General features: G+C 28.4%; 2 protein-coding genes across 3 annotated transcripts; both read left to right on the forward strand.

Moving 5' to 3' along the window:
* Nucleotides 1-497: 497 nt before the first annotated feature.
* On the forward strand, nt 498-3,176 carry LOC133819188 (uncharacterized). Of its 2 annotated transcripts, XM_062252371.1 has the most exons (10): nt 498-568; nt 710-835; nt 949-1,040; nt 1,232-1,296; nt 1,489-1,532; nt 1,795-1,872; nt 1,996-2,149; nt 2,246-2,404; nt 2,488-2,556; nt 2,651-3,176. In XM_062252371.1, exons 1-10 carry the CDS (start codon nt 525-527, stop codon nt 2,735-2,737), a joined length of 918 nt encoding a protein of 305 aa, XP_062108355.1. In that variant the 5' UTR covers nt 498-524; the 3' UTR covers nt 2,738-3,176. The 2 variants fall into 2 exon arrangements, with proteins under 2 accessions (XP_062108355.1, XP_062108356.1); XM_062252372.1 differs by lacking the exon at nt 498-568 and having other exon boundaries at nt 595-835.
* A 3,707-nt stretch (nt 3,177-6,883) lies between these two features.
* Nucleotides 6,884-12,364, forward strand: LOC133819189 (uncharacterized). Its single transcript, XM_062252373.1, has 9 exons — nt 6,884-7,071; nt 7,177-7,274; nt 7,470-7,534; nt 7,786-7,829; nt 8,030-8,107; nt 8,353-8,506; nt 10,409-10,537; nt 11,923-11,985; nt 12,078-12,364. The coding sequence occupies exons 1-9, from the start codon at nt 6,935-6,937 to the stop codon at nt 12,165-12,167; spliced, it is 858 nt and encodes a 285-aa protein (XP_062108357.1). The 5' UTR covers nt 6,884-6,934; the 3' UTR covers nt 12,168-12,364.
* Nucleotides 12,365-12,657: the final 293 nt, after the last annotated feature.

Below are 12,657 nucleotides of genomic sequence, written 5' to 3' on the forward strand. Positions count from 1 at the left end.
GTAATTAATTTCTACCGTACATTTAGACTTTTGTTATTAACTTGCGGTAGATATATGCAAATTTCCCAAAACAAAAGTAAAAACAAAATAGAGTTAGTTACAGGTAGATTTAGCATGCCTAATCATGATCCAATCAAATTATAGGCATTATAGGCCGAAAATGCAGCTAACTGGTTTGTATTGCAGCTCCTCAGTGTTTTATAAGTGGATAGCATAATAATCCTTACTAAGACATGTGATTACTAAATCATTGGATAATTACAAAAAAAAAAATAACAATAATAAATACTTAAAAAAAAAATGCACAGAAAATGGAAGATGACCTTATCTTTCCTACAAATAAAACAAAGGAAAAAAAAATAAAGGGAAAAGAAACTTCAAAGTGTCTTCTTTGGAAACTTATCTACAATGTCACCCCACTAAGAATGAAATTCGAGGTATCTTCCAAGGTCTAAATGATCATAAATTATCTATATATACATATATTTATAGTTTAAAGCTCACCAAAACAAAGACTGGTATATATGTTTAGTTACGTAGTCAAACAGCATAACAAGCCAATGCGAAGGTCGTAATGTGCCAAGCGCATTAGTTGACCACTAAATCATATATCATAAAAAATATATGCATATATAACATCTTTATTTTATTATTTTTATTAAACTCAACTTTTCTTCAGCTGGACTAATATGGAAAATGGCGGTTTCAGCTCCGGTGATAGGCCGGTGATCATGGTTACGAACGACGACGGCGTCGATGCGCCTGGCTTGCTAGCTCTGGTTCATGCTCTAGTTTCTACTGGTTCATATGTTGTTCAAGTTTGTGCACCTGACTCGTAAGTTATTCCTTCTCATACTTTCCACAAAACCATGTTAGTCAACTCATTCTTTCAGCTCATGACACTAATTACTTGTGTGTGTCTATATATATTTTATATATTATATACAGAGAAAAATCAGCTGTAAGTCATTGCACATATCGTCATCCTCTAGTTGTGAAGAAAGTAAAAATTGAAGGAGCAACAGCTGTTTCGGTTTCTGGTTTGTTATCATAAAATCCTCTGCTTCATGCATTTTTACTTGGAACAATGGGTTATGTTGTTTTGTATGTGTTAGTTTTGCAATGCTGAGGAAAAGTTGGAATCTTGCAAAGTGATTCTTGTTCTAAAAATCTTTTTGCCATTTAAGCTTGTGTCAAGTGATATTATTAATCGTGTCAAGTATTTTTTTAGGAACCCCAGTGGATTGTGTTTCTTTGGGAATCTCTAAGGCACTTTTTCCTTCGGTGCCTGATCTGGTATTTTTCTTGTTTTTTTGTTTTAATTTTAATAAAGAAATAAGAAGGATAGTACCATATTATACCTTATACCTCTAAGAAATACACTGACTAGTTCACTACAAATATAACTCTTTGGCTAATAATTATGGTGCATTGAATTTATCTATTTTTGTAGTTGCTAATGATGTAACTATATATGTACATACACAGGTAATCAGTGGCATAAACAAGGGTAACAACTGCGGATATAACATGTTCGTAACTTTTTGTGTAATCTTCTTGCATTATCATTATTATTTCTTAAACACATCCAATTTGGATTCTAGTAAAGTTTCACTGATTATTTTCTCAAAAAAGCTCAGTTCTGTCCTACAACTTCATTAGACCTCTAACCTCAGAATTCAATAGTATGTTTTTGTGGTTGCTAATGCTGTCATATTTGCTTTTTGCTCTACTTAGTGAACTGATTTTTGAGCTTGATTTACTTACTAACTACGTTCCTTTGCTTAAATGCAGTGTGTATTCTGGCACTGTTGCTGGTGCTAGAGAAGCTTTTCTTGATGGTGTGCCTTCTATCTCACTATCTTATCAATGGTAAGTCTATATTTAATACCTCTATTTTGCTTCACATTCAAATGTCCCTGCCCCTAAACTGGTATGTTTTTCTCATCTCTGCTTTCACTAATTATAATGATCTTTTTTCTTTTAAAATTGCAGGAATTCAACTAAGAGCCAAATCAATGACTACTTGCTCTCTGCCAAGGCTTGCTTGCCTATCATTAACGCAATATTGGTAGACGTCAAGAATCAAACTTTTCCATATGGGTGTTTTCTGAATGTAGATTTTCCAACAGATATTGCTAATCATAAGGTATAAATACATTCATACACAGATTGTGAGGTTACTTTATATATGCGTGTGTTATCATTCTTGAATTGGGATTAAGTTTTGTTTTGAATTTTAAAGGGTTACAAGCTAACTAAGCAAGGAAAAAGTAGATCCAGATTGGGATGGAAGAAAATCACTGCTGACATACAAATAGAAAAATTGTTATCAGAACTATCCCAAGAGAATCATACACAAACAATTTCATCAGAGCATGAACATCTCTTGTTCCAAAGACATGTGAGTCTTTTTTTATCTTTTTTTTTTTTTTTGCTTGAAAAAAATAAAATGACTTAATTTGACTTGGAATGAATATTTTACAGCATTGGAATTCTCAGTTTAGTGAGGATAAAGATGATGAAACAGATAAAAAGTCTTTGAGAGAAGGATATGTGAGTTTTTCTTTTCCTTTAACATTATATAAACTAATAGAACTTTGCTTATCACTTATGGTGATTAACATGATATTTTGAATGTAACTTTCAGATTACAGTAACTCCTCTTGGTGCTCTCTCTCGGGCTGATGAAGACAGCCATAACTATTTCAGAAACTGGTTACCAAATTCAAGCTGAGAGCTTCTCTTTTTTTTCAACCTAAATAATCATATAAGGCTATATTGATTTATGTTGTGACTAAACAGTCATATCACATATCTATTCGGTACCATTTATGTTCATGGAAAATCCATGTGTCAGATCAAAGTCTTAATGTCATTCAAAAATAAAATAAGAAAAAGCCAGAAAGGAAAGGAAAAAAAAAATTCTGGAGTGATGATAAAAAATGATTCTTTCTTTCTCTTTTTTTTTTTTTTTTGAGCACTAGAATATAACAATGTGAGATAGTTGAAATGCAACTAAAATTGAAAAAGAAAAAACAGAGAAAAAAAGGGTAGAATCTGAGGCTGGGAATATGGAATTTGGTTTAGTTTGATATGAGAAAGACAACGCCAACTTACAATGCAAGTAGTTGAAAGCTCATACTAATAAAGAAGGAGAATTTATTCTCTTGCAATGACTTGACTTTAGCTATTTCCTAAATTTAACTATATTATCAAGTTTGCCAATAAAGTAAATAGAGAGATAATTATCAAGTATTTGAGAAATTGATAAACAAACGCTACTAATTAGACAAAAATAAATTTATTATTCACTATTTAAATTTGTAGCATGCATAGAATGATCGAAGCTATTGGCTTTGTTCCACAAATGCATTAACATTTGTCGATAAAGTAAAGTAAACCCTAAAATTGAATAATTACATCTCCCACCGTAATGTAAAAAAAAATTCATTTTATACGGAAAAATACAGTTGGGAAAAGCTGTATATATATGTTAACATTTTGTTTTATTTTTTTATCTTAAGTTTTAATAAGAATTTAGGTATATCAAATAATATAATAATAAAAGTAATAATTATAGTTACTACCTTTAATAAAATAAAACAAAGTAGATTAATTTATTTTATTTAAAATGAATGTATTTATTAATATTAAAATTAATATTTATAAAATTACTCAAAAAATAAATAAATATTTATACAAGTTACAATATGCTGTTAATTAAAATTAATATTAATAATTATATGTCACAATAATATTATTCTTTATAAAAATATTATATATATTTTTTAAATCATAACTAGTCAAGTCTAAACACTCAATGTTGAACCAAAATCATAATATAATCCAAGTTTCAAGTTTAAGTTTCAAGTTTTGTTACAAAAATATATTTAAAGTTAAAAAATTAGTTTTGTAAATCTTTGTAATAATCATGTTAAATAATTTTATAAATATTTATGTAAATGTGAGTTACAAAAATAAACTTTTTAATTGTGAAATTAGTTTTGTAAATTGTTACTACAAAAATTTAAAACTTGTTTAAAAAAAATATTGTATTTCACCACTATATTCAATAAAGTGTTTTATAAATAATGAATATCTTAAATTTGTATTTTTAAGTTGTATAGCATAAATATGATGGTTCATGTAATTTTTTGGTACAATATTGTAACAATATGGAAAAGTATAATATTTTTATGTATATTTTGTTTATGAATTCTTAACTATAAAATATTTTTGTAAATATTAGTTACAAAAATATATTTCTTAGTTGTAAAACTAGATTTCTAAACTATTGTTACAAAAATAAAATATTTAGTTACGAATTTGTAAGTTTTATCTACAAAAAAATAAAAAAAAACTACAATTCTATAACTGATTTTGTAAATATTATTTACAAACACGTAACAGATATTTATAAGTTTGTAACAGATATTTACTAGTTTGTAAACGTTGATCACAAAGAATTGTATTTTACAGCTTTTATTTATTATTTGTCCACTTCGTATTTACAATTTTGCCATTCCGTGTTTTTATCCAAAAATTCCATATTTTTGTAATGTATCGTATTTTTTAGATTTTTTTTAAACTTTTAGTACATTTTTGTAGATTTCCCAAATAAAATTCGTTTATTGACTTAGTAATTAAACACCTAACATTATTTTTTATAATAATTCAACTCTACATCCAAACCCATAGCAAAATTGCATTATTATACATTAGGTAAATATCATTTTGGATCCTATGTTGTGCAAAAGATACCGATCATACCCTCTGTTTTGTTAAATGACAATTTGGACTCTGTGTTTTACAAAATGAAACAAATTAATACTCTGAGCCCAATTTTAGCCAAACTTTTTTACCCTCAAGTTTTCTAATTAAGGAATTAATTAAAAAATTAAAAATATATTTAAAATAATTTTAAAAATAAAAAAATTAAAATTAAAATTAAAATAAAAACCTAAAAATTATAATAAAAAATTATATTATTAATAACATTATAACATCAAAATCTAAAATTTTCACACATAACCCAAATCTTTAAATCTAAACTAAAAAACAAACTCATTAACATGTTGACGTTCATTATTCAAACACCAATTCAAACATCAATACAACAATTTTATCAAAAACTTCAAACTTAGAGACCATTATAACAAATTTCACTCTAATTGGGTGAAGAAAATTCATAAACATACACAATCTAAAATCATATTCAAAATGAGGTAGAAAAAAAAAAAATACAAATCTGAAATTATCTTTCAGATCTAGTTGTCGTGGTGCCCAGAAGGTTGGTGAGCATCGAGCGTCGACCCTCGCCCAACATCGAATCTAGCCTCACTCTATGACTTAGATCTATAGAAAGAAAAGAAGAAGAAGAAGAAGAAGAAGTTGAAGAGACATGGTCGAAGGGACCTAGGCCGCGACAATTGCAGAAAGAAGAAGAAGTTGAAAAGCTCTCCATATTCATTCTTATTGTTGTCCCAAATGTTGTGTCGCTCGAACCTGCCAGAACAATGCCGACCTCCTCCGCCAAATGAAGTTGTCGCGTCATTCTCCTCCTCCAGTTCGATCGATCTCCAGATCTGTGTCGATATCCTCCACCAATATAGTTTGACCACCTACAAGGAAGAAGAAGAAGAAGAGGATGATAGATTTAGGGTTAGGGTTTAATGCAATTCATGTTTTATGAGTTATGTTTTAGATTTTTAGATGATTATGTTTTACTTTAAAAAAAATAATAATTAAAAATATTTATGTTTTTTAGTTAAGTTATATGTAATTTATTTATTTTATTTCATTTAAAAAGTAATTTAATTTATTTTATATTTTAAAATATATTTATATTTTTTAATTAATTCCTTAATTAGAAAACTTGAGAGTATTTTGGTTATATTCAAAAAAAAGTTTGACCAAAATCGGACTCAGAGTATTAATTTGTTCCATTTTATAAAATGCAATGTTCAAATTGTCATTTAACAAAACAGAGAGTCCGATCGGTAACTTTTGCACAATAAATTATCCAAAATTGTATTTAGCCTTATACATTCCACGATCTAAAGGGTTATGTCAATTCAACCAATTGAAAAACAACAATAGCAAAAAAAAACAAAATTTTCTTGAACATATAGAAAAAGAAATATTAAAAAAAAATTAAAATTTAAGACAAACAACAATTAAAAATAGTATTAGTTAATTTCCTTCAACCCAGGCATGTCAAAATGGGGCAGTGAGGCGGGGCGGTCCTCGACCCGACGGGGCGTCTTTGCCCTGGTAAAAATAGAGCGAGGCAACGACATACTATTAATTCAAGCGAGGCAGGGCTGCCCCGCCCACTATTAATTCAAACGAGGCAGGACTGTCCTGCCCCCAAAAACTTTTATTTTTCTATACTCAAACCAATATTAAAAAAAGATTCTTTGGAGATATATGCAACTATTATATATTTTTCTTAACGTTATTATTTATAGGATCTCTTAGTGTTTGTTTTAAAATAATGAAGTGTCTCTATATGTATTTTTGATACCCTTATATATTAGTTTTCTTTTTTTCTCTTTAGTTAAGAAAAATTGATTACAAATATTCTGGTATATTCTGATTTTACAAAAGAAATAATATATATTTGAAATCTTTTATTATTGAAATGGGTATATGTATATATTATTTAGAATTTAATCTCTTACTTTTAATCTAATTTAATTATAATTCATATTTTCTTAAAAGAAAAAAGTTAAACCGCCGCAATTAAGCCCAGTCGACCCGACCCAGCCGTCGACCTGCTCCAGAGAACTTATCGGGGCGGGCAGACCCACCCCATTTACGTTCCTATTCCAACCCAAGCCAAATACACAAAGTGCTTTAATTCGTGTTTGCTGCCTAAGCAGATCATTCCAGTATAAACAATTACATCTCTCTCTCTCTCTCTCTCTCCATGGAAACTGGTAGTGAAGAACGAGCGAGGATCCTGGTGACCAACGACGATGGAATTGATGCGCCAGGGTTACGAGCTTTGGTTGAAGCTCTTGTGTTGTCGGGTGACTATGTTGTTCAAGTCTGTGCTCCTGACTCGTAAGTTATATAAGTCGTTTGCTCAATGTCATTAATTAATTAGATGATCATCTCATCTAACTAATTAATCTTAATTAGTAGTAATTGATCATCCTAAATGAATAGGGAAATGTCAGCTGTGAGTCATTGGAGCACTATTCGTCATCCTTTGTCTGTCAATCAAGTAGAAATTGAAGGAGCCACAGCTTTTGCTGTTGTTTCAGGTTATTTTTAATTTTATTTTTGTTATACACACACACACACACATATATATATATATTGGTTTTTCACTGCATAGTGTTATGGAATCAAGCAAATTGATCAGAGTTATGAACACCCTTTTTTTTTTTCCATTAATGAAATTTCATTTATGATTTTTTTTAAAAAAATTATTTGATTAAACTTATTGGTTATAACAGGAACTCCAGCTGACTGTGCTTCTTTAGGAATCTCTCAAACACTATTTCCTTCAATCCCCGACCTGGTAATTCTCTCCTTAATTAATTTCCATTGTGAACATCAAATTCAGTGACACATGCAAAAGACAAATCTCAGCCTAGCTATACCATTTTGTTTTTTCTCCTAATTTAATCCTATTATTATTATTATTATTATTTTATCAAGCTTAACTTCTTGCACAAAATTAAAGTTAATTAATTATTATATTAATCTAATGAACTTTTTTATTAGTTATATATACTGATGTTGTACTTATGTATATGTATCCACACGCAGGTAATCAGTGGCATAAACAAGGGAAACAACTGCGGATACCACATGTTCGTAATATTGTTTTTATTTATTTTAATTATTATTAATTAGTCAAATAAATCATAATCTTTCTATTAATATTTTAAAGCTTAAATTAATGTTGAATGATACCTAGTAGCAAGTAAAACTTACAACCTCAGAAATCTAAACTTGAAAAATGATCAATTGATGAGAGGCTTAAATAATAAAAATAATTATGATTTTGCAGTGTATATTCTGGTACTGTAGCTGGTGCTAGGGAGGCTTTTCTAAATGGTGTACCTTCTATTTCTGTATCTTATGATTGGTAAGTCTCTCCCTCTCGATAAATGTGTTTAAGAAATGCTAAGTGTGCGCTCATGTGAAGTCACTATATGAAGTTGACATATTGTTGTTATTTGTGCAATTCAACACAGTGACTCACACAATTTAGATTAATAATATATATATGAAATATCGTCAACTAATTGTGAAAAAAAAAAATTGTGATGTTGGACACTTTGTACTCAATAGCAATACTCAATATATTTTGATTGAAATTATATTATGCAGGATGAGTGGTAAGAGCCATGTGGATGACTTTAAGCTGTCTGCTAAGGCTTGCTTACCAATAATTAATGCAATATTGGTAGCCATCAACAACCAAACATATCCCTCTCGATGTTTTTTGAATATCGATATTCCAACCAATGTGACTGATCACAAGGTATTTTTAAACTCATCTTCGTTCTTTTTTGTACAATATTATTAGACTTTGGCCACTTTTGAAAATCAAGTTATTCTCTCTTCTTTATTAATGGTGGACACTTAATGAGATAATAGGGTTAATTAAATACACAACACATAGGTATTACAATCAATCTTATATAAACTAATTGTGCAATATTAAAATTAATAGATTGCAATCATGTGATGGTGGAATTTTATTTTTAATATCATATATAGTGATTGATTATAGAGTAACTATTCTTTTAGTACTATGTGTTTTATCGAAATACACATTTAATACTCTATGTTTATAATAATGATTATTTGTTACCCTTTATTTCTAATTCGTACTAATTTGGTACCCTTCGCTAGAATGTAGTCGACTCAAATTTCAAATACGATTATTTTGCTCCTCATTTTAATGATTTATTTGGTCTTTTTTATTTTTGTTAATTTAAAATAATTTAAAAATATTTTCTGAATTAATAAAACAAAAAAATATTTTAAAATATATCGATGAAAAAGTAATTAAAAATAAAATTTTAAATAAAAAATAATATAAATTAATTTTAAAATAAAATATTTAGTAAAACTATTTTAATTAATTAAATAAACATAAACATTTTTGGAAAATTCTAGAGTACACCACATGTTTTTTGGAGCACTAGTGCACCCCTTTCCTGTTTTCGGTACTTGAATGAGTTTCGGCGTAAAAAAAATTTATGATCGTGTACATTATAGTTATTTAAAGCATCCTGAAAATTTTCAGGAAATTCTAAATAATTTACAATATAAAAAATATGGTTAAAACAAGTTATCTTCCACGCGCATAAGAAAAAATAGTCACGCGTGCAAAAGACTATTTGAACATTGTTTTCAGCACTGTAAATTATTTAAAAAATTTCGAAAATTTACAAAATGCTCTAATAATTATAATATACATGGTCATAAAAAATAATTCGCCGAAAATCATCCTGGTATCAAAAACCTGGAGAGAGTGCACCAATATGCCCATTTTTAGGAGTGCACTATAGACGAATAAAAGTTTTTTTTTAAAAAAAATACTAAAACCAATATTTTGAAATTAATAAAAGTAAACTAAAATCCTAATAATTTTTTTAAGTTGTAATTAAACTATTTTGTTTGAATTCTGATTAAATTTTAGGTTTTAAGTTTAGGGTGTTGATTTTATTTTTTGGGTTTAAGTTTAGGGGTTAGATTTTATTTTTTATTTTTGTTTACTATTAATTGATTAATTTATAAAAATATTTTTTTTGTTTTATTAGTTCAAAAAATATTTTAAAATAATTTAAAAATAACAAAAACAAAAGAAAATCAAATAAATCATTAAAATGAGATGTAATATGGTCATATTTAAAATTTGGGTTGATCAGATTTCCGCGGAGGGTTCCAAACTGGTACGAATTGCAAACAGAAGGTACGAAATGATCATTATTATAAACATATGGCATCAAGTGTGTATTTCGATAAATCATAGAGTATCAAATGAATATTATTACCCTTGATTATATACTAATTTAGGTGCGTTTGGGAATCCATAGTGTAATTAGAATTGAGTGTAATTCGGAATAATTACTCAATTTGACATGTTTATCTGATCATGTAAATGTGTAATTTGAGGTAATTGATGAGTCACAATTACACTTTTTCATTCTCATAGTCCCATGAAAATTTAGTGTAATTACTATCAATTTTAAATAGTATTTGTTACATAATATTATTTTTCTTTGTAATTTTAAAATGTAATGTAATTACTCAGATATATAATTACTGCCTTACTAATTAAACAACTTCATAATTATACAGTTATTTCTAAACATGTGTATTTAGCATAACTCATTTGATAATTTGTGATGTTATTTGGGGTGAAATTGAAAAGGGATGCAAGCTGACTAAGCAAAGCAAAAGTACATTCAAGTTGGGTTGGAAGCAAGTAAAAAAAACATCCGAAGAAAATAATAATACCACACCAACTATATCACCAAACAATCTATCGTTCCAAAGAGAGGTATGTCTCCGTTTCTTTCATTTAATAGAATTCTCTCATCACATCAACATGCCATCAAATTCTTACATATTCTTATATAGCATTTTTTTTTAATTAAGATTATAATAGATTTAAATTATATTTTTAAATGAAAGACGAACAAATGTGCATAATTCTAGAAAGTCTTATATGTGATTTTTTTTTTCCTAATGATGAATAGTAAACTTTTATAATATTTCAAGGTGTTAATATATAAGGGAAATTTCATATTATATGCATAATAACTTAGTAAATTATTTTAATATGCAACCATAATTTATTATCCTAAATATATCACAATTTCAATTTTTTAGACAAAAATACCCCTAACATCGAAATTGCATCGAAAAAGTATCGTTTGGGATAGTAATCAAGTTTTGATGATTGCATCGAAATAGCATCGATGTACCATCGATTTGGCATCGAAACACCATCGGCATCGATGTACCATCGATTTTGCATCGAAATAGCATTGAAAAAGCATCGTTTGGGATAATAATCAAGTTTTCATGATTGCATCGAAATAGCATCGATGTACCATCGATTTGGCATCGAAACACCATCGGCATCGATGTACTATCGATTTTGCATCGAAAAAGCATCGTTTGAGATAATAATCAAGTTTTCATGATTGCATCGAAATAGTTACGATGTACTATCGATTTGGCATCGAAACACCATCGGCATCGATGTGCCATCGATTTTACATTGATGCAATCATGAAAACTTGATTATTATCCCAAACGATGCTTTTTCGATGCAATTTCAATGCAAAATCGATGGTATATCGATATTATTTCGATGCAATCATGAAAACTTGATTATTATCCCAAACGATGCTTTTTCGATACAATTTCGATGCAAAATCGATGGTACATCGATGTCGACGGTGTTTCGATTTCAAATCGATGCTATTTCGATGCATTCATGAAAACTTGATTATTATCAAAAACAATGTTTTTTCGAAGCAATTTCGATGCAAAATCGATGGTACATCAATGCGGATGGTGTTTCGATGCCAAATCAATGGTACATCGATACTATTTCGATGCAATAATGAAAACTTGATTATTGTCCCAAACGATATTTTTTCGATGCAATTTCGATGCAATTTTGATGTTAGGTGTATTTTTGTCTAAAAATTTGAAATTGTCATATATTTGGGATAGTAAATTATGGTGACAAATTAAAAAAAATGACTAAGTTATTATGCATGAAATTTCCCATATATAATGTGTGTAATATTCACAAATGAAATCACTAATTAATCTTTTAAAAAAAGCGCTAATTAATGGACTAATATTCAATAATATACAAATTTTAAATATGAACACATGCATAATTTACCATATTTTTCACTTTTACAGCTCAGGGGTTCTTATTTGGATGTTGATGCTGATACTGACACGAAGTCATTAAAAGAAGGATATGTGAGTATATTTTCTTAACATATTGGCTAATATAAAGTGGCAATATATATATATATATGTATATAACATGTGATTTTATTTATTTATTTCAGATTACAATCACTCCTCTTGGTGCCCTGACTCCTGCTGATGCAGATTGCCATTCCTACTTCAAAGATTGGCTCCCAAATTGCAACTCATGAGTCTCTTCATCAGCCCCGGCCCCACCGAAAACCAAAATAATTAATACATTGTTTTTTTACCACAATTTATATCACAATTAATCCTCCACTTTTTATTTTATTATTATTATAATAATTTCTGCCTTCCAATGAAAAAGTCCCGATAACTAGGCTTTCTATTATAGCCAGAATAATAATACATGCTATTATTTGTGATATTTTTCAATTTTTTTTTATATCAAAATACATATATTTGTGAAACTGTCCATGTTAAAAAAATTATTTTTCTCCCAAAAAAGAGAGTACGGAAATATAATTATACCTTGAAGAATGTAGAATACAAATAAAATTGATTATAAGTTTAGTTCGATTTAAAAAAAAAAAAATAAATAAATCTTTCATCATAAATTAAACAATGATTTCTTTCATTTTTTCATTGTATTCGGTAAGTGAGTTTTTCGGGACAAATAAGTGCACAAATGCACTCCAATTCAACCACAAAGTTAGTATG

The sequence above is a fragment of the Humulus lupulus genome, chromosome 2, assembly GCF_963169125.1.
Source record: "Humulus lupulus chromosome 2, drHumLupu1.1, whole genome shotgun sequence".
NCBI classification, from domain to species: Eukaryota; Viridiplantae; Streptophyta; class Magnoliopsida; order Rosales; family Cannabaceae; genus Humulus; species Humulus lupulus.